Source organism: Pelophylax lessonae (genome assembly GCF_965119305.1).
Source record: "Pelophylax lessonae genome assembly, chromosome: 4".
Taxonomy (NCBI): Eukaryota; Metazoa; Chordata; class Amphibia; order Anura; family Ranidae; genus Pelophylax; species Pelophylax lessonae.
The window spans coordinates 671,224,859-671,249,625 of NC_138771.1; the positions used below are offsets into that span (position 1 = coordinate 671,224,859).

The following is a 24,767-nucleotide window of genomic DNA, read 5'->3' on the forward strand; positions in this document are numbered from 1 at the left end:
ATGTTCCAATGCCTTCAGCACCAGCCCACACAGTGGATCTTCCTCCTGATCTCTCCTGAGATCCTTTCTGGATAGCTTGGGGAGACCCTCCTGTACAACCTGGGAGACGTTGCAAAAGCACCTGGGTACTCCCGCTGAGGATACTCCTACTTCTTCAGCTCTGGCCCCACTCTTCCTGTATTGACTTGTCCCTTCCCAAAGGGCCCTTACTCCTTCTGGAGTAAGTTGAGTCCAGTCTTCTGAGGGATTTTGGGGGTAATGAGGCCTTCTTGACAGAGCATCCGCATCTCGGTTACCAACCCCTGGTCTGTACTTCAGGCTGAAGGTAAATGCCGAGAGAGCAGCTAACCACCTGTGACCGGTGGCGTCCAGCTTCGCAGTGGTGAGCAGATATGTGAGGGGGTTGTTGTCCGTTTTAACCATGAATTCAGCACCGTAAAGGTAGTCCTTCAACTTGTCTACCACTGCCCACTTCAGAGCCAGAAATTCAAGCTTGTGAGTGGGATAGTTTTTTTCGGCAGGAGTCAAACTTCTGCTCACATAAGCGATCGGCCGCAGATGCCCTTCATGCTCTTGATAGAGCACTCCTCCCAGTCCTTCATGGCTGGCATCCACATGCAACTCGTATGGTTTGGCAGGGTCTGCGTAGGCCAATACCGGGGCAGTGGTAAGGCTCCACTTCAATTGTCTGAAAGCTTCCTCGCATTCTGGAGTCCACTGGTCCTGGATGGACTCTTTCTTCCTTCTGGACCCTTCTTTTGGCTTCATTGACTGTTTTGGGCTTACACTAACTTCTTCCTGTTTCTTTAGGAGCTCAGTGAGTGGGTGGGCTATTTTAGCGAACCCTTTCACAAACCTTCTGTAGTACGAGCAGAAGCCTAAGAATGACCTGAGTTCAGTCGCGTTGGTGGGCCTGGGCCAAGAAGTGACAGCTTCTAACTTTTTGGGATCAGTTGCCACTCCCTCTTCAGACACAATGTGTCCCAGGTAATTCACTGAGGGCTGGTAGAACTGGCATTTTTCCATAGAGAGCTTCAGACCTTCATCATAAAGTCTCTTCAGGACCTTCTCCAGGCGTTCTTCGTGCTCTTCCAACGTTCTTCCAAACACTATGACGTCATCCAGGTAAACTAGTACTTCAAGAAGGTTCATGTCACCCACTGTCTTTTCCATCAACCTCTGAAAAGTTGCTGGGGCCCCAGACAGGCCTTGTGGCATCCGGTTGAATTCAAAGAATCCCACCGGGGTGATAAAAGCAGTCTTCTCTTTGTCTTCGGGGCACATGGGGATCTGATAATATCCACTCTTTAAGTCCAGCACACTGAACCATTTCGCTCCCGCTAGGCTCTGCAGAGCATCCTCTATCCGAGGTGTGGTGTACTGGTCAGGAATGGTCCTCCGATTCAGGGTCTTGTAATCGATACATAGGCGTAGGGACCCGTTCTTCTTCCTGACCACCACTATAGGGGAGGCATAAGGACTCCTGGACTCCCGGATAATGCCCGTCCTCTTGAGTTCGGCCAGTTGCTCTCTCAAGTCTTCCAGATCTCCCAATGGGATTCGCCTAACCCTTTCACGAAACGGCTTGTCTTCCTCCAGTCGAATTCGGTGGGTGGCACTCTTTGCCAACCCCACATCAAATTCACTTTTTGAGAAGGCTGCCCTCCATTTCAGAAGTTGAGCTTTAGCTCTTTCTCTCCATGCAGGGGTAAGAGGCGTATTTTTCGGGCAGAATTCTTCTACAGGGATTTCTGCTGCTGCTCCTTCCGTCAAACCACATGCTGCGACTGGAGTTGCTGGGCTGACCTGTCCTAACAGTAGTCTGGCTGGCACCCTCACTGGCACAGCTGCCACGTTGCGGACACTGACTGGAACTTTGCCGTGAGTCCTCTTCAATACTCTGGTGGGCAACACTTCAGAGATAAGCTCTAACCCCTTTTTTCCTTCCTGGCTTGTATTTTCAAGGACAATGAAAGGACCTGTTTTTTTCCAGCTTAACTTGACAGAGGCTCTCAGGCAGATTACTTCACCTGGCTGGACTAACCTCTTTTCCCTATTCAGGAGCCAGATTTTTCCCACTCCCTCTTTAGGAGCCTCTTCCTCTTGTCTAAGGTCTCGGTATGTCTGGGCCAACATTGGATGTATTTTAGTGGGGAGGGTCCCCTTCTGCAGCACAAGCAGTGCAAGTAGCCTCCTCACTAAGTCAGTGTTCGTCCCAATGATGAGGGAATTTTTGTCAGCCCCTGGGGGACGAGGGCACACTATGGCCAAGGTGTCAAAGGTCTCAGCCTCTCCTGCTGTACTTGGGTCGAAAGTGAGTCTGACCGGCAGGTAACCATCATATGGGAAGTTCTGAGTGCCTAATCCCCACATCTCTAGTTCCTCCAATTTCTGTAACGGCAGGTGCTTGAGATGTTTGTCATAGAAATCCCTGTAGAGTAAGGTTACTTGGGCTCCAGTGTCCAGCGGGGCTTTCGTATAAATCCCCTCTACTTGGATGGGGACAATTGGGGAGGGTCCCACTAGCTTGGGGGGAAATCCACGGATTGCAGTACCTTTAGCCTGCTTGGTGGCTTGTACCTTCACCTTTGGTTTTGGGAGTCTCTCTCTTTTACATCCTGGCTTGTTGGTGACCCCAGCAGCCAGGGGCATTTGAGTCGGTGTGGAGTTAGCTATTACAACCGGGCGCCCAGTTGAATCCTTCACTGGGGCCCTCTGAAATTTCCCCCCAGCTGTTTGGATTTTTGTCTCAGTTACTGGGCTTGGGCACATTCGCCTGAGATGTCCTACCCCTCCACATTTGAAACAGACTCTCTGTGTTTGTTTCATAGGGCGGTTAATGGTAGGAGTCTCCGGAGCCTTGAGTGGCGGGACTTCTTCTGTCTGAGGATTCACCAGACGAGTCATCAGCATGGTCATCATCTCCAGTATTTCTTTCTGGGTCTGAAATTGCTTCTCCAGTCCAGTCTGACTTACGGGTAGGTGGTGAACAGGTGAAAGCCATGATCCCTGTTCAACGCTTGCTGCCAGTACATTCAGTTCCTGAGTGTCTGAGGGGACACCTATTTGCTGTATTTTAGCACTTGTGGTGTTAGAAGCTTGAAGTTTCCTCTGTTTTTGGTCTCTCTCAATCTCCATCTTATCTGCTTCATTCACTTTCTCAATGAGGACCTCATCTGGAGTTGAGGGATCTTCCAAATGCTGCTTCAATTGTAGCTTGATATAGTCACTCCTCAATCCCGTAGTTACAGATCTCCGGAATTTCCTCTTAACTAGCTCGGCTCCAAAATGCTCTCCGCTTCTTTCTTCCCTTGATGTGAACAGTAGGCGGTCCTTGAGCTCAATGGCCCGAAATAGGAAGTTCTGAGGAGTCTCTCTACTATCCTGTGTCATATTTATCAGACGATGAAACAGCTCAGTGACATCTTCCTCCTCATATTAGCTTTTCAGTATCCTCTTGAGCTGGTTCAAGGTCAATCCACTCTTCCTCTCCAACATACCCCTGACACTTGAACCTGGGCTGATGGCATGGATTACAGCCTCTCTAATTTCCGATTCCGGATATCCTTTCTGTAGCCCCAATTCTATTTGGTGTAGGAGGCTGGTGTAGGACAGTTTGTCCTTCTGCCCCTTCTCTCCTATCTGGCCATCAATGTGGAAATCCTTCCGGATGGTTACTTCCTGCAAGCGACCCTGGGTCAGTGGCGGAGCCAGAGGGCTAGCTGGGGTGGCAATTGACACCCCAGACAACATCCTTGCCACCCCTGTTGCCACCCCGCTCGCGCTCGCTTATGCCTATAACATTAGCTGAACGAGCTGTGCAGCAAGTTCTCTGTGACTGTACTGTGCAGGGGCGGACTGACCATTCATGCGGCGTCAGAGGGGGGGCCCCATGAGAGGCTCAGCAGTCTGTCCCTGGAGGTGCCCACACAGCTCGCACTGCAGAATGGAGGACATCTGTGCTCCAATAATGCAGTGAAGAATGGATCCTTGCCAGCGGTGAATGCGGCTATAGGAGAGGAGTCAGGTGCTGGCCGGGATCATGGTGCTTCAATGGAGTTGTGGGGATGATAATAGTGACAGGCGCTCCGGCCACCTCTCCTCCCTGAAGAATTCAGCTGAGGGGCGGGGCCACACATCCATGCCGTGGGGGACAGCCAGCCAGGAAATCGTCGGATGCTGCAGACAGAGTGCAGAGTGAAGAGAGTGGACGAGGTCTCGGAGGAGCTAGCCAGCCAGCCACCCACCCACCCTGACCTGTGTGCAGAGCCAGAGCAGCAGCAGGTCAGACAGTGTAAAACATTTTTGTCACTGACAGGGATTGTGGTGTTCGAAGTTGATTTCTTGACTGAAAACAGAGATGTAAATACATGTCTAATGCTTCCATGACTTCAACTTTTTTTTGTACAGACACTTAGATTTACACTGGTGCAATGGAAGACATTGCATGTGATTCGCACCACACTGCTGTGCAAATCACATGCAATGTCTTTGCAATGCAAATTCAGCCATACAGATTGTACAGATTGCATGGCTGAATTTGCATTGCATTTGGATCATGCAGGACCCTTTTTTGGTCTGCCCCAGAATCAGATTGCGTGGGTGTTCACACCTATGCGATTCCATTCCTGCCTGAACTGACAGTTTGCACTGCAATATGTGAATTAATCTGGGGGTATCGTTACCTTTGTATTGACACTCCCAGCGATTCGCATATGGCAGTGTGAACTGTCTGCGAGTCGGGTGCAATGCGGGAACCCGCAGTGGATTTACAGGGTTACCGCATCACACCAATGTGCAATGTGAACCGACACTTGGAAAGGAAACCATAACTCCTGAAAATCCACTGCGGGTTCCCACATTGCACCCGACTCGCAGACAGTTCACACTGCCATATGCGAATCGCTGGGAGTGTCAATACAAAGGCAACGATACCCCCAGATTAGTTTGCATATCGCAGTGTGAACTGTCAATTCTGACAGGAATCGGATCGCATTAGGTGTGAACACCCATACAATCTGATGTTGGTGCAGACTTTCAAAAAAAGGGTCCTGCATGACTTTGGTCCAAATGCGATGCGAATTCAGCCATACAATCTGTATGGCTGAATTCGCATCGCAAAGACATTGCATGTGATTTGCATAGCAGTGCGCCCCGAATCACATGCAATGTCTTCCATCGCACCAGTGTGAACCAGCACTAAATGTTTCATTAGCATGTACATAGCTGAGGTAATAAAGTCATTTTGTACAAAGTGCACTTACCCCCCTACAAAAACATAATCAATTAGTCTCGGTCCACACATATGCGATGCGGGAACCCTGCAAATCCACTGCGGGTTCCCACATCACATTCAACTCTAAGACAGTTCACACTGCCATATGCGAAACACTGGGGCTGTCAATACAAAGTTAATGACCCCCCCAGATCAGTTGGCATATCGCAGTGCGAACTGTCAGTTTGGACATGAATCGGATCGCATAGGTGTGAACACCCATGAGATCTGATTCTGCTGCGGACCCAAAAAAGGTTCCTGTGTGAGTTGTGTCCGAATGCGATGCGAATTCACTACATTGATGGGTTGGGATGCTGGTTACTACATCGTCAATTGATGGGGGGGGGGGGCATGCTGGTCCCTACATTGATGGGGGGGGGCCACCGCTGTGTCTGCTGCTTTCTGCCCCTGGCTGCTCAGCTCCCGAACCCAATCCTGTCGGTGCGGAGACTGAGAGGGACTGTCTGGGGGAGGACCCTGGCCTGCTGTAAGGGGGGGATCTATATAGGGGACCTCACCTCACCCTGGCCTGCTGTAAAGGAGGATCTATGGGTGACCTGCCCTAGCCTGCTGTAAAGGGGGATATATGTCATAGATCCCCCTTTAGAGCAGAGCCCTGTGATCGGTGTGCAGCCTTAAAAGAATAATGTTTACTTTGATAATTGTTTATTTAATTAAAAATGTTTTAATACCGCTTAGAATGTTTGTTTACATTTATTTATAAAAGTGTGTGTATATGTATATATGTGTGTGTGTGTATATGTATATGTGTGTGTGTGTGTGTGTGTGTGTGTGTGTATATATAAATATATACACACACGCATGTATATTGACCCCCCAAAATAATACCTTGCCACCCCTTTGCCACCCCTGTTTTAAAAGTCTAGCTCCGCCACTGCCCTGGGTGCGTTTCTTCAGCACCTTCTCAGGGTTGGGTGTTATCTGGCTATCTCTCTGGTCCTCCAAACCGACACGTAATCCATTAATACGTTCAGCTATAATGCTGGAGGTCTCTTGAAACTTCTCCTGTATGTCACGGTACTGTCGTTTTAGATCAGCCAGCTGTCGTTCTGCCAGTGATTTAGCAGCAGCCCCTGCTTTCCTGTCTAAAGGTTCTAACTGCTTCTGACTGGGAGAGTGTCCTTCATGCTTGCTGGGATGTGTCAAGTGAAACTCTGTCTTTTCAAACAATTTTACACTGGCACCGTGGAAATTCTCAGGGACATCCCGTCCCCACTCTATCAGTGCATAGGTGCAGTCGGTCCCAGGATCTGGTTTCACTGCGACCACGTAAGCCTTTCTGTCCGGGGACAATGTTTGTACCACCTCTTTAATTTGTTTCTTTCCCCAGTCGCTCCCTGGAAATTCAATGGCCATGCTTGCTTCTGAGCGTGTCCCCTCTGCTTCGCCCCACTGGACTACTTTGATGGGGTCCATGGTAGCCTGAAGGGGGGGCGGGCTTGCTTGTAAAGTGACAGGATCCCGGACGAGCCCCCACGTGTAGCACTGACCCCCGAAATGGCTGCTGGTTTGATCTGGGCCTGCACTCTACCAATAAGCCCCACAAACTTGGCTCAATCCCCTTGGCACAGCTGTGATGCAATGCAATACAATACAATGTAAGATAGTACAAAATACCTGTATTGTCACTCCAGAATAAGACAACAGCATAATGGATTTCAATATAAACAATCAACAAGAACCAGTATACATATATACATGTCTATACCTGGGAGCTCCCCCTACTTTATAAGCTATGTGTGAGATCTCACGTTTTGGAGTACTTAGTCCTGGATCTTCTTTTCTTCGCTAGCTAAAGTGGCTCCTTGTGATTTGTAATCCACAGTCTTGGTGAATTAAATTGAAGTGAAAATGCTTCTGGTGTAGCTGTAACAACTATTTTAACATTTCTTGAGACATCAAGGTAAATAGGCCTCAAACCTTCTCAGTATCAGTTGCTCTGCTCCTTCGTGGAACTATAATTTCCAGTGAGGCCTGTATATGAGTCTAACTGCATGTGAGATGTAACAAACTGTGGGCCGTGACCCGCTCACCCACTGCATAGAGGCTCCGTGTGGTGACTTTTGTCTGGTGACTGAAACTTGCTTCTCCGTCAGCTGGACCAATCGCTCCGTTCAGCCCCACTGGGTGGATCCCCTCCTCCGATGCTCGGATGAGTGTCTCTGGGTCTCTGCAATCTGGCCACCATCCCCCCAAAGGTCCTCTTAGGCAGGCCACATGATTCCAAGAGACCTAAAAATGGCTGCTCCGGCCCTTTTTATCCCCTACCCAGCATGCCCTGCACAAGAAGGTGTTCATGGGTAGTTCAATCTCCCAAACCCACAATCACTTCCTGAGTCTTTCAGAAAAGTAAAAACATAACTGCATTACCAGTATTGGTCACTAGATGGCTCCAACTACTCAAACATAGCAATGTCCATGGACGTTTCATGAAAGTATACACACACACATCAATATAGAAAGGATATCAGCGCTACACTTCCATTTGTGAATAATCCCATCAACTGTTGCCACCCTCTCACCGAGCTGCTTGGTCATGGTCTTGTAGCCCATTCCAGTCTTGTGTAGGTCGACAATCTGGTCCCTGACATCCCTGGACAGCTTTTTGGTCTTGGCCATGGCGGAGAGATTGGAATCTGATTGATTGATGGATTGATTGATTGCTTCTGTGGACAGGTGTCTTTTATACAGGTAACAAGCTGAGATTAGGAGGACTCCCTTTAAGAGAGTCCTCCTAATCTCAGCTCGTTATCTGTACAGAAGACACCTGGGAGCCAGAAATATTGCTGATTGATAGGGGATCAAATACTTATTTCACTCATTAAAATACAAATCAATTTTTAACTTTTTTGAAATGCATTTTTCTGGATATTTTTGTTGTTTTTCGGTCTCTCACTGGTAAAATAAACCTAACATTAAAATTATAGACTCATCATTTCCTTGTCAATGGCCAAATGTACAAAATCAGCAGGGATCAAATACTTTTTTTCCTCACTGTACAAGCTAATCAATATTTATGTGATAGCTGTTGCAAGCACCCGATAGTGCTCCCACACATATATAGTATATACATAAAAATAAGATGATGCTGAGCTGTTGATCCTATACCCAGTAATGATGTATTTTCCTTTAGGGAGTATTGTGCTATCAGAGATTTAGAATAGTTGTCAGCAGAGAGTGATTTGGGCAGTGGTCTGCAGGTGTGTGTTGGTTCAGTCAGATCGGTTCAGTTTAAAGCCTCGTACACACGCAACAATTGTTGGCCGTGAATTTTCGGCCAACGTCCGATCGACCGATTGTCGGCTTGTTAGTATGATGCTTCCGACAACCGACTCCGACTTTTCGGCCGAACAAAATCTGGTGTGCATGCTATAAAATTTTTGTTAACAGAATATAAAGGCAGAGGCTTATTCAGCGCTAAAATCCAAAAAAATAGAGAGAAATGAGCAGCTGGACACCGGTATTGGTCAATACCAACAAGTCCAAAAACAGGCAATAAATGTAAAAAATGGTGCAGCGCTAAAATGTTAAAACCAATAAACAGTAACAATGTCCATAATGATCTGGGAATGTTCATAAATCCAAAGCCAGGCTTGAGGTAAAGGTGACCCGTGTATAGAAGTAGACAAAACACCAAACATGCGTGATTCCACCACCACAGTTAATGCCAGCCTCTCACCTCCATGCACTGACCACAAGGGCCATTGCGCTTTAACATAGACTCTGGTGAACTTCTCCTGTCCCAGTCTTAAGATCATGGAAACCACAGCACCTCAGCAAGTCAGCATAAAAATTCCACATGAAAGGATAACAAAGGACATCTAGTGCTCTCCGTTTAAAATTGGGTACATTTATTCAAGGTAAAAACTGGTTACTCACAGACATAGCACTATTCCTAGTGCATCGGGAACAGCATGTCAAACATCTAATCGATGTGCTCGAACGTGCGGTCCTCTCAGAGCGTCGCGGGTGACGTCACAGCTCCTCCCCCAAGTATTGGCCTATCCTACAGCATGACAGGATATTGGGCCCTGCACTCCCGGCTAAGCCGAGGTTTGTGTATCGGAGGGCACCCACACTCAGAGACCGGCTAGCCCCCGGAGTGGTTGACCCACCTGTGAAATCTGGTAATGCGCTCTTTCCCTCCTTAAAGGGATTCTATGCCTGCGGCAAGTGTGCGGCCTGTAAGACCTCAAAAGGTAATATTAAGCGAAGGAAAGAATTCGTGGCCACAGCTACACAAGAGGTGCACATCCTCAAAGATTTCATCACATGTGAAACAAAAGGGGTTGTGTACATGCTTGAATGTAAGTGTGGTTACCAGTATGTGGGCAGGACCACAAGGGCCTTACATGTAAGAGTAGGAGAGCACATGAATAGAATCCGGAAAGGTAAAGATAAGCATAATGTCCCCAAACACTTCAAAAAATACCATCAGTGTGACCCTACGGGTTTGAAGTTTTGGGGCATTGAGAAAACCACACGTCACTGGAGAGGAGGCAATTTTGTGAGGCAATTAAGCCGCAGGGAATTATTCTGGATTTTTCAGACTAAAGTTTTAGTACCTGGCGGGCTTAATATTGATTTTGATTTAAATTGTTTTATTTCTAATAGATAATGGATGTGGTTTATTTTGATTTTGTTTGTTTTTTAACATGTATATGTTTTAATTTCTGATTTATATTTAATGGTGCTCTTTTTATGTATGTGGACCTCTCGGAGCCTCGTGGGTATACGCCACTATTGATTTAAGGCAGATTGATTTTTCTGCTTCTTACAATAAATTTTAGGTCATGTGCCATTTTTAATATAGTGTTTATACTAATTGAAATTTGTGCAGCATTTGTACCGGTGCATTTGTGGACCGGGAGTGTTTCAGTTCCGTGTTATGAACGCTCCAAGTATCGGTCTATATTATGCTATTTATAGCCACCCGGAAGTAGGGAGTTTTTCCCTCATCAAAGATGGAGATTGGCGATATGTCATTTCCGCTTTGGGAATTAGCGTCCGGTTGCTAGGCATCTATTTAAGGTGTGCGGGTGCCGCCCGCTCCGTACCCCTGCTGAAGAAGTCAACGCCCACTGACGCAACGCGTAAAGACGGGGGAGGAGCTGTGACGTCACCTGCGACACTCTGAGAGGACCGCACGTTCGAGCACATCGATTAGATGTTTGACATGCTGTTCCCGATGCACTAGGAATAGTGCTATGTCTGTGAGTAACCAGTTTTTACCTTGAATAAATGTACCCAATTTTAAACGGAGAGCACTAGATGTCCTTTGTTATTCTTTCATGTGGAATCTTTATGCTGACCTGCTGAGGTGCTGTGGTTTCCATGATCTTAAGACTGGGACAGGAGAAGTTCACCAGAGTCTATGTTAAAGCGCAATGGCCCTTGTGGTCAGTGCATGGAGGTGAGAGGCTGGCATTAACTGTGGTGGTGGAATCACGCATGTTTGGTGTTTTGTCTACTTCTATACACGGGTCACCTTTACCTCAAGCCTGGCTTTGGATTTATGAACATTCCCAGATCATTATGGACATTGTTACTGTTTATTGGTTTTAACATTTTAGCGCTGCACCATTTTTTACATTTATAAAATTTTTGTTGGCCGTCAACATAACGGCCGATTGTTCGTCAGTCAGTACAGATTTCGGCAGACAAAATTCAGATGAGCAAGACTGGGCATGCTCAGAGAAGAACAAACACACGGAAAGTTAACCATCACATGACATCACTTCTGAAGTTGGTTTCTGTCGGCCAACAAAAGTCCAGTGCATGGAAAAAAAACGCATGGAAAGTAGGCTGTATGGTTTTCAGCGGCATAGTTCACACCTGTGATTGCAGTTCCAGAAAAAAAAAGTAGAACATGCTGATTTTTTCCTGAACTTGAACACTTTAAAACACATAAAAAAGGCAGCTAAACACACCAAAAACGCACTGGAACACACCAAAAACGCACTGGAACGCACGCGTCCTTATTTAACCACTTCTGGAGCGCCCACCGTTGATTTATGCTGATACTTTGACGTTAAATCCCGGGGTTATGGCAGCAGATAGCAGATAGCTGCCATAACCCCGGTATTTTTTGAGACGGCGGGCGGTCTTCTTTCACATCAGGGTGGTGTCAGCGGCGGATTCACCGCGGGATCATCCTTACGGTGCGGCGGAAGAGGTGCCCCCCCCCAGAGCGCTTCCCAGTCACTTCCCCCACTTACTGGACCCGCCGGCAGCGGGGAAAACAATCCGGTCCGCACTCCACACAGGCAGGAAGTTGAGTGAGGGCAAGATGGCCCCCACTCCACTCTATGGTCTTGGAGGACCAGAGCGACGTCAAACGTCATCTCCTAGCAACCGATTTAAAGAGCCGATTGAAAAAAAAAAATGACTCTTTTTCTTTTTTTCTTTTTTTCTAGTATAGATGTGAGGTGTGAGGTGTGAGGTGTGAGGTCTTTATGACCCCAGATCTCACATTAAAGAGGACCTGTCCTGATTATTTCTGTTACAAGGGATGTTTACATTCCTCATAATAGGAATAAAAGTGATCAACATTTTTTTTTTAAACTGTAAAAATAAAAAATTATAGATAAAATAAATAGGAAAAAAAAATTAGAGCGCCCCGTCCCCGTTAGCTCACACGCAGAAGCGAATGTATACACAAGTCCCGCCCACATATGTAAACGGTGTTCAAACCACACATGTGAGGTATCCCCGCGATCGTTGGAGCGAGAGAAATAATTTGAGCCACAGACCTCCTCTGTAACTCTAAACTGGTAACCTGCAGAAATTTTTAAAGTGTCACCTATGGAGATTTTTAAGTACCAATGTTTGTCACCATTCCACGAGCGGGCGCCATTTTTCTACCAGACTCATCCACCTTACCAACCGCTCAGTGTCTGCTACCCCTCTCTGCCAACCCCTCCACTGGCTGCCACTCACCCAACAAATTCAATTCAAAATACTAACAATAAAACTTACAAAGCCACCCGCAACTCTTCCCCCAGTTACATCACTAATCTGGTCCCAAAATACCAACCAAATCCTTCTCTTCCTTCCTCCCAGAACCTCCTGTAGCTCTCTCGTCACCTCTTCCCATGATCACCTCCAAGACTCCTCCAGAGTCTCTCCCATCCTCTGGAATGCTCTACCCCAATCTGTCCAACTATCTCCTACTCTGTTAACTTTCAGACGATCCCTGAAAACTCATCTCTTCAGAGATACCTCTCATGCCCCCACCTAACCAGTGTACTTTTATTTTCTCCAGCAGCCCATCCCCCACAGGTATTACCTCTTGTATCTCTTCACCCTCCCTCTTAGATTGTAAGCTCTAATGAGCAGGGCCCTCTGATATCTCCTGTATTATACTGTAATTGTAATGTCTGCCCTCAACTTGTAAAGTGCTGTGTAAAGTGACGGCGCTTTATAAATCCTGTATAATAACAATAATAATAATAATAATAATAATAATAATAATAATAATTTCATAGAGAAGAATCTTTATTTCACATTAACATTTCCTCTCCTAATTCCTCCTCCATCACCAGGACACATATAGTGATTATAAGATACAACATCACAATGATACGTTATATTAGGATCCATTATAAAAGTGATCCCTTAGAATTATATTGGTGATCCATTCTATGGAGACACATTATATTAGGATCCATTATAAAAGTGATCCAATAGAATTTGATGGGTGATCCATTCTATGGGGGACACATTATATTAGGATCCATTATAAAAGTGATACAATAGAATTATATTGGAGATCTATTCCATGGGGACACATTATATTAGGATCCTTTATGAAAGTGATCCCACAGAATTCTATTGGTGATTTATTCTATGGGGACACATTTTATTAGGATCCATTATAAAAGTGATCCCTTAGAATTGTATGGGGACACATTTTATTAGACTCCATTATAAAAGTGAACCAATACAATTTTATTGGTGATCCATTCTATGGAGACACGTTATATGAGGATCCATTATAAAAGTGATCCAATAGAATTCTATTGGTGATCCATTCTATGGAGACACGTTATATTATAATCCATTATAAAAGTGATCCAATAGAATTCTGTTGCTGATCCATTCTATGGGGACACATTATATTAGGATCCATTATAAAAGCAAACCAATAGAATTCTATTGGTGATCCATTCTATGGAGACACGTTATATTAGGATCCATTATAAAAGCAAACCAATACAATTTTATTGGTGATCCATTCTATGGAGACACGTTATATTAGGATCCATTATAAAAGCAAACCAATAGAATTCTATTGGTGATCCATTCTATGGGGACACGTTATATTAGGATCCATTATAAAAGCAAACCAATACAATTTTATTGGTGATCCATTCTATGGAGACACGTTATATTAGGATCCATTATAAAAGCAAACCAATACAATTTTATTGGTGATCCATTCTATGGAGACACGTTATATTAGGATCCATTATAAAAGTGATCCAATAGAATTCTGTTGGTGATCCATTCTATGGAGACACGTTATATTAGGATCCATTATAAAAGTGATCCAATAGAATTCTGTTGGCGATCCATTCTATGGGGACACATTATATTGGGGACACATTGCAGTTCTAGTAATCATACATTATTATAGTGATATCGTTATATAAGTTATAAATCTCATTTTTTTCTTTCATTAGTAAATCTCGGGATCATTTCTTCATATGTTTCCTCCGAGATTTTTCCATCGATTTTCATCTCTTTCTATCTATTTATAGATCTATTATTAATTTCTATTTCTTCACACAATAAAATCATCAATAGAATAAACTCATTGTAAATGTATCAATAATAAGGAATCAGACCGTCTACCAATTATAATCCGAGAGATAGATAGATAGATAGATAGATAGATAGATAGATAGATAGATAGATAGATAGATAGATAGATAGATAGATAGATAGATAGATAGATAGATAGATAGATAGATAGATAGATAGATAGATAGATTTCTCACTGACCAATAGGAACATGTTCCTGGTACTACACTATTTGGACAGATATTCTACCCAATCACAGCGATCGGTAAGAAATCTCACATTTATTTATAGTAGAAAAACTTGCAGGAAGCCACACCCACTTCTATATACTATTGGATGAATATTAAATGAATTCCACTTCTTCGTCTGACATCACCAGACTGTGGGCGGAGTTCTCACATCTCCCCCCTCCCCCCACATATCTTTATACAACCTTCCCTTACATATAATCCAGCATGGAGGGGCTCAGTGAAGGTGGTGGTGAAGGTGTGGAGGTGTCGGATCGGGTCACACAGATCATAAAAGGAGATCCGCCCGGCCTCATAATCCAGATCTATCCTGACTCTGTTACTGGAGAGATTGATGGGTAAGGGGGTCCCTTTATTGTCATGTATCACCCAATACTGATTATTATACCTCTCCAATCCCCAGGACTTCTTATTATCTCCAATCCATGACTCCCCGACATCCACATCCCAGTAATGTCTCCCTGAGGAGAAACTCTGACTGCTCATCACCTGAGACCAATCCTGGAATCTCTCTGGTGTTTCTGGGCGATTCTGGTTTATATCTGACCTGGATACAGTTTTCCTGTCATCTGATATCTGTAGTTTATTATTAGCTGTGTTTCCATCCAGTAATATGTCTGCAGCTCCCTGTATATAGAAGTATACATTTACCTCTCTTATTATATCAGATAAACCTGTGTGTAAGACCCCCGCCACACCCAGACCCCCTCCATCATGGAGGAGTTCCTCATGTCTCTCTCTGTCCTCATTATCTCCATCCTCAGTATCACACAAGTCACCTGTGTCTGATTCCTGTAAGACAGTCAGTGGATCCGTCATGTTACACAGCTCCTCAATGTCCACCATCTTCCTGGACAGCTCCTCCTTCTTTATTTCCAGATCCCGGATGGATATGGAGATCCGCTCTGCCCGCCCGGAGATCTCCCTCAGGACTCTCTTCTCCAGGTCTTCCAGACGTCTCCTGAGATCTCTAAACAGGGCAGTGACTCTCTCGGTGTCACCAGCTGCTTCTTCTTCTACTTTCCTCCTGTGCTCCTCCAGACTCTGGACTCTTTCCTCCGTCTCCTCTCTCTTTGTCAGAAGTTTCTGCAGAACATTCCTCAGTGTCTCCTTCTTCTTCTCAGAAGCTTCATCCAGTGACTCCATCTCATGTCCTTTATGTCCTCCAATCATAGAACAAGATATACAGACACAGGTCTCATCCTCAGTGCAGTAATACTCCAGGATCTTCTTATGGACGGAGCATTTCCTGCTCTCCATGGACAAGGTGGGGTCACATAAGATGTGTTCTGGGGACTTTCTGTGGACTCTCAGGTGTTTGTCACAGAGAGAAACCTCACAGTGTAGACAGGATCTAACAGCAGGTACAGGAGAGTCCACACAGTGAGTATTAAGTAATAAGTACAGAAGATCCCGAACTCCTCTTGAGCAGACAAGAAAGTCTCTGCTATGTTACGTAGTTTCATGTTCATGTGCAATCACTTGGATGTTCTATGTGATAACTATCGCAGTGTCCTATAATGGTTTCTTTACTGTTTAACCACTTTATCCCCGGAGGATTTTCCTGCTTTACATCCAGGCCACTTTTTGCAACTTGGCACTGCGTGACTTTAACTGACAATTGCGCGGTCATGCAACACCGTACCCAAACGAAATTTACATCTTTTTTTCCCTACAAACAGAGCTTCCTTTTGGTGGTATTTGATCACCTCTGCGCTTTTCATTTTTTGCAATATTAATAAAAAATAGCGACAATTTTGCGAAAAAATTGACATTTTCTACTTTGACAGTTAAAAAATATCCAATATATTCAATTTTTGTCATATATTTAGGCCAAAATGTATTTAGCTCCATGTCTTTGACAAATAAGTTCTCAATGAGCGTATTTTTATCCACTTTAAGACCGGGAGATTTTACCCCCTACCTGACCAGGCCATATTTTGCTATTCGGCGTTGCGTTATTTTAACGGACAAATACGATGTCGTGCGACGCTGTACCCAAATAAAATTTATGTCCTTTTTTTTTCCCACAAACAGAGATTTCTTTTGGTGGTATTTGATCACCTCTGCGATTTTTATTTTTTGCGCTATAAACAAAAAAAGAGCGACAATTTTAAAAAAATAACAATATTTTTCACATTTTTTAAAAAAAATTTAAAAATCTAAATTTTTTAACATTTTAGGCAAATTTGTTTTCTGCTACATATTTTTGGTAAAAAAAAAAAATTGCAATAAGCGTATTTTGATTGGTTTGCACAAAAGTTATTGCGTTAACTAACTACGGGAAAGATTTATGTCATTTTATTTATTTATTTTTTTACTAGTAATGGCGGCGATCTGCGATTTTTAGCGGGACTGCGACATTGGGGCGGACAGATCGGACCCCTAACTGACATTTTTGGTGGACCAGTGACATTACTACAGTAATCAGTGCTATACATATGCACTGTTACTGTAATAATGACACTGGCAGGGAAGGGGTTAACGTTGTGGGTGATCAAGGGGTTAAATGTGAGCCTAGGGGAGTGATTCTAACTGTGGGGGGGGGGGTGTGGCTTGTGAGATGAACATAGAGACCTGTGATCCTATATAGATCATCCTAAGGAGAAGGACGGTCAGCTGTGTTTCCAACATCCGACCGTCCTTCTCTCTTAGCGGGGAGCGATCGCGGGTGTCAGGCAGCAATCGGAGCCACCTGCCCGCTGCATCGGCTTCCCCGCTGCCGAGTGGGGGTGGAAGCGCGGCGGGGCGCACGCTCGCCCCCTAGCTGCCTGCTCGCGACCGATGTAGACCTATTTGCGCAGCAGAGCCACATTGCCACAGTAAATAGGCGGCGGCCGGTCGGGAACCAGTTAAGGGCCAATTCACACCACATGCAGTCCAGTGCGTTTGTTTCTGCATCAAAAACGCATGGAAAGTAGGCTATATGGTTTTCAACGGCATAGTTCACACCTGTGCTTGCAGTTCTAGAAAAAAAAGTAGAACATGCTGCATTTTTCCTGAACTTGAACACTTTTAAACACGTAAAAAACGCACTGGAACGCACCAAAAACGCACTGGAACGCACGCGTCCTTATTTAACCACTTCCGGAGCGCCCACCGTTGATTTATGCCGGTACTTTGACATTAAATCCCGGGGTTATGGCAGCAGATAGCAGATAGCAGATAGCTGCCATAACCCCGGTATTTTTTGAACCGGCGGGCGGTCTTTTTTCACATCAGGGTGGTGTCAGCGGCGGATTCACCGCGGGATCATCCTTACGGTGCGGCGGAAGAGGTGCCCCCCCCAGAGCGCTTCCCAGTCGCTTCCCCCACTTACTGGACCCGCCGGCAGCGGGGAAAACAATCCGGTCCGCACTCCACACAGGCAGGAAGTTGAGTGAGGGCAAGATGGCCCCCACTCCACTCTATGGTCTAGGAGGACCGGAGCGACGTCCAACGTCATCTCCTAGCAACCGATTTAAAGAGCCGATTGCAAAAAAACTCTTTTTCTTTTTTTTTAGTGTAGATGTGAGGTGTGAGGTGTGAGGTCTTTATGACCCCAGATCTCACAATAAAGAGGACCTTACAATTGTTTACATTCCTCATAATAGGAATAAAAGTGATCAACATTTTTTTTTTTAAACTGTAAAAATAAAAAATTATAGATAAAATAAATAGGAAAAAAAAATTAGAGCGCCCCGTCCCCGTTAGCTCGCACGCAGAAGCGAATGTATACGCAAGTCCCGCCCACATATGTAAACGGTGTTCAAACCACACATGTGAGGTATCCCCGCGATCGTTAGAGCGAGAGAAATAATTTGAGCCCTAGACCTCCTCTGTAACTCTAAACTGGTAACCTGTAGACATTTTTAAAGTGTCACCTATGGAGATTTTGTAAGTACCAAGGTTTGTCACCATTCCACGAGCGGGCGCCATTTTTCTACCAGACTCATCCACCTTACCAACCGCTCAGTGTCTGCTACCCCTCTCTGCCAACCCCTCCACTTGCTGCCACTCACCCAACAAATTCAATTCAAAATACTAACAATAAAACTTACAAAGCCACCCGCAACTCTTCCCCCAGTTACATCACTAATCTGGTCCCAAAATACCAACCAAATCCTTCTCTTCCTTCCTCCCAGGACCTCCTGTAGCTCTCTCTTCACCTCTTCCCATGCTCACCTCCAAGACTCCTCCAGAGCCTCTCCCATCCTCTGGAATGCTCTACCCCAATCTGTCCAACTATCTCCTACTCTGTTAACTTTCAGACGATCCCTGAAAACTCATCTCTTCAGAGATACCTCTCATGCCCCCACCTAACAAGTGTACTTTTATTTTCTCCAGCAGCCCATCCCCCACAGGTATTACCTCTTGTATCTCCTGACACTCCCTCTTAGATTGTAAGCTCTAACGAGCAGGGCCCTCTGATATCTCCTGTATTATACTGTAATTGTAATGTCTGCCCTCAACTTGTAAAGTGCTGTGTAAACTGACGGCGCTTTATAAATCCTGTATAATAATAATAATAATAATAATAATAATAATAATAATAATAATAATGATTTCATAGAGAAGAATCTTTATTTCACATTAACATTTCCTCTCCTAATTCCTCCTCCATCACCAGGACACATATAGTGATTATAAGATACAACATCACAATGATACGTTATATTAGGATCCATTATAAAAGTGAACCAATAGAATTATATTGGTGATCCATTCTATGGAGACACATTATATTAGGATCCATTATAAAAGTAATCCAATATAATTCTATTGGAGATCTATTCCATGGGGACACGTTATATTAGGATCCTTTGTGAAAGTGATCCCACAGAATTCTATTGGTGATCCATTCTATGGGGACACATTTTATTAGAATCCATTATAAAAGTGATCCCTTAGAATTGTATGGGGACACCTTATATTAGACTCCATTATAAAAGTGATCCAATAGAATTCTGTTGGTGATCCAGTCTATGGGGACACATTGTATTAGGATCCATTATAAAAGTGATCCCTTAGAAATCTATTAGTGATCCATTCTATGGGGACACATTATATTGGGGACACATTCTAGTTCTAGTAATCATACATTATTATAGTGATATCATTATATAAGTTATAAATCCCATTTTTTTCTTTCATTAGTAAATCTCAGGATCATTTCTTCATATGTTTCCTCTGAGATTTTTCCTTTGATTTTCATCTCTTTCTATCTATTTGTAGATCTATTATTCATTTCTATTTCTTCACACAATAAAATCATCAATAGAATAAACTCATTGTAAATGTATCAATAATAAGGAATCAGACCGTCTACACATTATAATCCGATAGATAGATAGATAGATAGATAGATAGATAGATAGATAGATAGATAGATAGATAGATAGATAGATAGATAGATAGATAGATAGATAGATAGATAGATAGATAGATAGATAGATAGATAGATAGATAGATAGATAGATAGATAGATAGATAGATAGATAGATAGATAGATAGATAGATAGATAGATAGATAGATAGATAGATAACATAACCCACCATGTATCTTACCCGGGTGAGGACTCAGGGCTCTGATATGGATTGATGGGGGAGCTATGAAAGTGGATAGAAGTGGGTTGGGGGGGAGGGGCTGTGACTGCGCTAAGTGAGTAAATGACGAGGTCTCTTTAAGGTCTCTGAATTTTGGGACACTAAAATAGTGTGACACATATAGGTTTCCATAGTAATGGGAAATACTTGGGGCCCCAGACAAGGTTATATTATCCAGATTCTTGGCAATGTGACCAATTTGTGTGCTAAACAAACAAAAAAAAAAAAAAGAGAGCACTGATTAGCAGCACTGATTGGCATTAATAGATGGCACTGGAGAGCACTGATTAGCAGTACTGATGGGCACTGATAGGTGGCAATGATGGGCACTACATAGCAGCACTGATGGGCACTGATAGATGGCACTGGAGGGCATTAAGGGGACTGATCTCCCGCTAACAGAAGCCTTGTAATGGCTTTTTACTGGCTACTGATTAGCAGTACTGATGGGCACCGATAGATGGCACTGGAGGGCACTGATTACCAGCACTGAAAGATGGCACTAATTGGCACTGATTAGCAGTACTGATGGGCACTGATAGATGGCACTGGAGGGCACTGATTAGCAGCACTGATAGATGGCACTAATTGGCACTGATTAGCAGTACTGATGGGCACTAATAGATAACACTGGAGGGCACTGATTGGCAGCACTGATGGGCACTGATAGATGGCACTGGAGAAAACTGATTACCAGCACTGGAGGGCACTGATTGGCACAGATAGGTGGCACTAAGGGGCACTGCATAGCAGCACTGATGGGCACTGATAGATGGCACTGGAGGGCATTAAGGGGACCGATGTCCCTCTAACAGAAGCCGGGTAATGGCTTTCTTCTTTTCTCATGCTGCCAGGGTGATGAAATAAAAAGCCGATGACCGCCTCCTGTTTACTCCTGTGATCAGCTGTCATTGGCCCATGTGGTAAAGGACTCGCTGTGATTGGCCCTTTACCCAATCAGTGATCAGCTGGGACGCATGGGCAGCGTGAGAATGGGAGGACGTCCATGTACACCCTCCCGGTATTTTAAGGCAACGCTGTAGCCCACTTTCTGTAGCCGCCTAGTGCGGGCAACAAGTGGTTAAATCTGCCCAACAACAAATTTTCCAAAAAAAAAAGCAAAAAAAAAAGGCAAAAAGCAAATTACGGTGAAAAAAAAAAAAAAAAAAAAAGCAGCAAAAAGCACTGCAGAAACGCTCAAAAGCGAACTGCATAGATGTGGATGGAGCCTCAGGCTCAGTCACACTCATGCGATGCGGGAACCAGCGCCATTCCTATGCGGGTTCCCACATCACACCTGAATCGCCAACACTTCTCACTGACATCTGTGAACCGCTGCGGGTGTCAATGTAAAGTTAATGACACCCCGATCTGTGAACGCCGAGATGGTGCAGGAATCGGATTGCATTCCAGTGCGGACTAAAAAGGGTCCTGCGCCATTTTGGTGTGAATGCGATTTCAGACACACAGTTTGTATTGCTGAATTTGCATCGCACAGACATGGCTGTGATCTGCACAGCAATGATCACACAAGTATGAACCCAGCCTTAGAGAGATTTCCTCTCACTTCCTGTCCTGGTGACAACGGGACAAGGATGGAGGGGAATCTATAACAGGGACACAGACATATAAAATCTGACAGGGGCTCCAATCCTTCCCCTTCCTTACTATACTAAACATAGAATTCTTATTTCAGTCTGTCTTCCTGTTGGAGAGTTCTCCTCATTTCCTGTCTAGATAAATGTTGTCACCGGGACAGGAAGTGAGAAGAAATCTCTCTAATGGAGTCTCGGATAGAAGAAAAACCTGACAGGGGATCTAATCCTCACCCACTCCGCCTAAAAACAGTCTGGGCTCTCTGATCACATTTCTTCTTTCAGTAGTAAATCTCCAGAATACTTCTTCATATATTTCCTCTCAGATTGTTACATTTATTACCATCTCTTTGTAGTATAGATTGTATGGAGGAGGAGGGAGGAGATAGAGGAAGGGGAGGGGCAGAAAAGAGGGGGAGGGGCAGAGAGGATGGAGGAGGCAGAGGAGAGGGGACCTCATCCTATCCCACCACAGTGATTGCACCCCCCCTCTATGTCTGATCATGGTGCCCCCCAAACAGAGGGACCACATGTGGGGGAGGAGCAGAGAGGAAGGGGAGGGGCAGGAGGAGGAGGAGATGGCTGATGTCACACACTGTGATAACCTTCTGCTTAAAAATGACAGAAAAAGTATTATATAAGATGATAGATAGATAGATAGATAGATAGATAGATAGATAGATAGATAGATAGATAGATAGATAGATAGATAGATAGATAGATAGATAGATAGATAGATAGATAGATAGATAGATAGATAGATATCTCACTGACCAATAGGAACATGTTCCTGGTGCTCCACTATTTGGACAGATATTCTACCCAATCACAGCGATCAGTAAGAAATCTCACATTTATTTATAGTAGAAAAACTTGCATGAAGCCACACCCACTTCTATATAATATTGGATGAATATTAAATGAATTCCACTTCTTCGTCTGACATCACCAGACTGTGGGCGGAGTTCTCACATTTCCCGCCTCCCCCCACATATCTTTATACAACCTTCCCATACACATAACCCAGCATGGAGGGGCTCAGTGAAGGTGGTGGTGAAGGTGTGGAGGTGTCGGATCGGGTCACACAGATCATAAAAGGAGATCCGCCCGGCCTCATAATCCAGATCTATCCTGACTCTGTTACTGGAGAGATTGGTGGGTAAGGGGGTCTCTTTACTGTCATGTATCACCCAATACTGATTATTATACCACACCAATCCCCAGGACTTCTTATTCCTTCCAATCCCTGCCTCCCCCCCTCTCCTGTCTATACTGGGGTAACACATCCCGACTCTCCAGATCTCTGACCCCCCGACATCCACATCCCAGTAATGTCTCCCTGAGGAGAAACTCTGACTGCTCATCACCTGAGGACAATACTGGAATCTCTCTGGTGTTTCTGGGTGATTCTGGTTCCTATCTGACCTGGATACAGTTTTCCTGTCATCTGATATCTGTAGATAATTATTAGCTGTGTTTCCATCCAGTAATATGTCTGCAGCTCCCTGTATATAGAAGTATACATTTACCTCTCTTATTATATCAGATAAACCTGTGTGTAAGACCCCCGCCACACCCAGACCCCCTCCATCATGGAGGAGTTCCTCATGTCTCTCTCTGTCCTCATTATCTCCATCCTCAGTATCACACAAGTCACCTGTGTCTGATTCCTGTAAGACAGTCAGTGGATCCGTCATGTTACACAGCTCCTCAATGTCCACCATCTTCCTGGACAGCTCCTCCTTCTTTATTTCCAGATCCCGGATGGAGATGGAGATCCGCTCTGCCCGCCCGGAGATCTCCCTCAGGGCTCTCTTCTCCAGGTCTTCCAGACGTCTCCTGAGATCTCTAAACAGGACAGTGACTCTCTCGGTGTCTCCAGCTGCTTCTTCTTCTACTTTCCTCCTGTGCTCCTCCAGACTCTGGACTCTTTCCTCCGTCTCCTCTCTCTTTGTCAGAAGTTTCTGCAGAACATTCCTCAGTGTCTTCTTCTTCTTCTCAGAAGCCTCATCCAGTGACTCCATCTCATGTCCTTTATGTCCTCCAATCAGACAGCAGGACACACAGATAAAGGTGTTATCTTTAATGCAGAAATACTTCAACACTTCCTTATGGACGGAGCATTTCCTGCTCTCCATGGACAAGGTGGGGTCACATAAGATGTGTTCTGGGGACTTTTTGTGGACTCTCAGGTGTTTATCACACAAAGATACCTCACAGTGTAGACAGGATCTAACAGCAGGCACAGGAGAGTCCACACAGTAAGTACAGAAGACCCCGGACTCCTCCTGATGTGGCTGAGCAGACAGGAAAGTCTCTGCTATGTTACGCAGTGTTGTATTCGTCTGCAGTGCAGGACGATCCGGAAACTTCTCTCTGCATTCAGGACAGGAATATCCTCCAGACCCCTCCTGTGTATCCAGCACACCATCAATACAGACCCGGCAGAAGTTGTGTCCACATCTCAGGGTTACAGGATCTGTATAAATGTTCAGACAGACGGAACATTCCAGCTCAGCTCTCAGATCTGCAGACGCCATCGCTGACAGCAGAAGAGAAACGAAACTGAAAGTCTCTGACACCGGAGAGGAATGCAGTGGGGGAGGGGTGACCTCCTCCTACACAGGGTGAGGCTGGATGAGTAATATAGGACACGGAGATCAGAGAACAGATGGAAGAAGATTATTTTTCAGTATAGACGGGAAGTTTGGATCTTTTATGTGAATCGGTTCAGTTGGAACTACTCATTGAAATGAACGGATTCATGAATGGATTCTTCGGTTCTCTTGCTGAGTCGGCTGACAAGTAAGAGACCCGAAACTCCGGATCTGACTCCACCTTATTATAGGATGTGATCAGAAGACTGCGATTCACAGAAGGTTGGCAAATCCTTGCTAAGTAAAAAGAAAATAAAATAAAAAAGTGATCATAAAAACTAAAAGGATCCCCACTAACCCCGATATCTGCATGTGAATAAGCGTGCGTAGGGCGTGCACGTGTACATAAGCGATGATTGCGTCACATGTTAGGTGTCGCCACTGTTGGTAGCTGAGACCCCTGGTCCCAATGATAGTCCCGTGCTATCTATAACTTCTTTGCTCGTTTTGTGTCTGGCAGGCCTGGGAGGCTGGTTTCTGGAAATAACACAGACGGAGACAGATGTATAGTGAAACCAAGCTCTCAGTTTATTATAGGCTCGTTGCGGCTTATATAGTAAAGATAAAGGCATATAACATA

The 24,767-nt window shown here is 44.7% G+C and overlaps 1 protein-coding gene across 1 annotated transcript; it reads right to left on the bottom strand.

The window, feature by feature from the left end:
* Nucleotides 1-22,493: 22,493 nt before the first annotated feature.
* On the bottom strand, nucleotides 22,494-24,203 carry LOC309554206 (E3 ubiquitin-protein ligase TRIM21-like). The gene has a single exon (XM_082255840.1). It carries the CDS (start codon nucleotides 24,068-24,070, stop codon nucleotides 22,499-22,501), a length of 1,572 nt encoding a protein of 523 aa, XP_082111966.1. The 5' UTR covers nucleotides 24,071-24,203; the 3' UTR covers nucleotides 22,494-22,498.
* Nucleotides 24,204-24,767: the final 564 nt, after the last annotated feature.

What these genes read in the sequence shown, in the direction of transcription:
- LOC309554206 (XM_082255840.1), bottom strand. Translation starts at nt 24,070, where the DNA reads ATGGCGTCTGCAGATCTGAGAGCTGAGCTGGAATGTTCCGTCTGTCTG.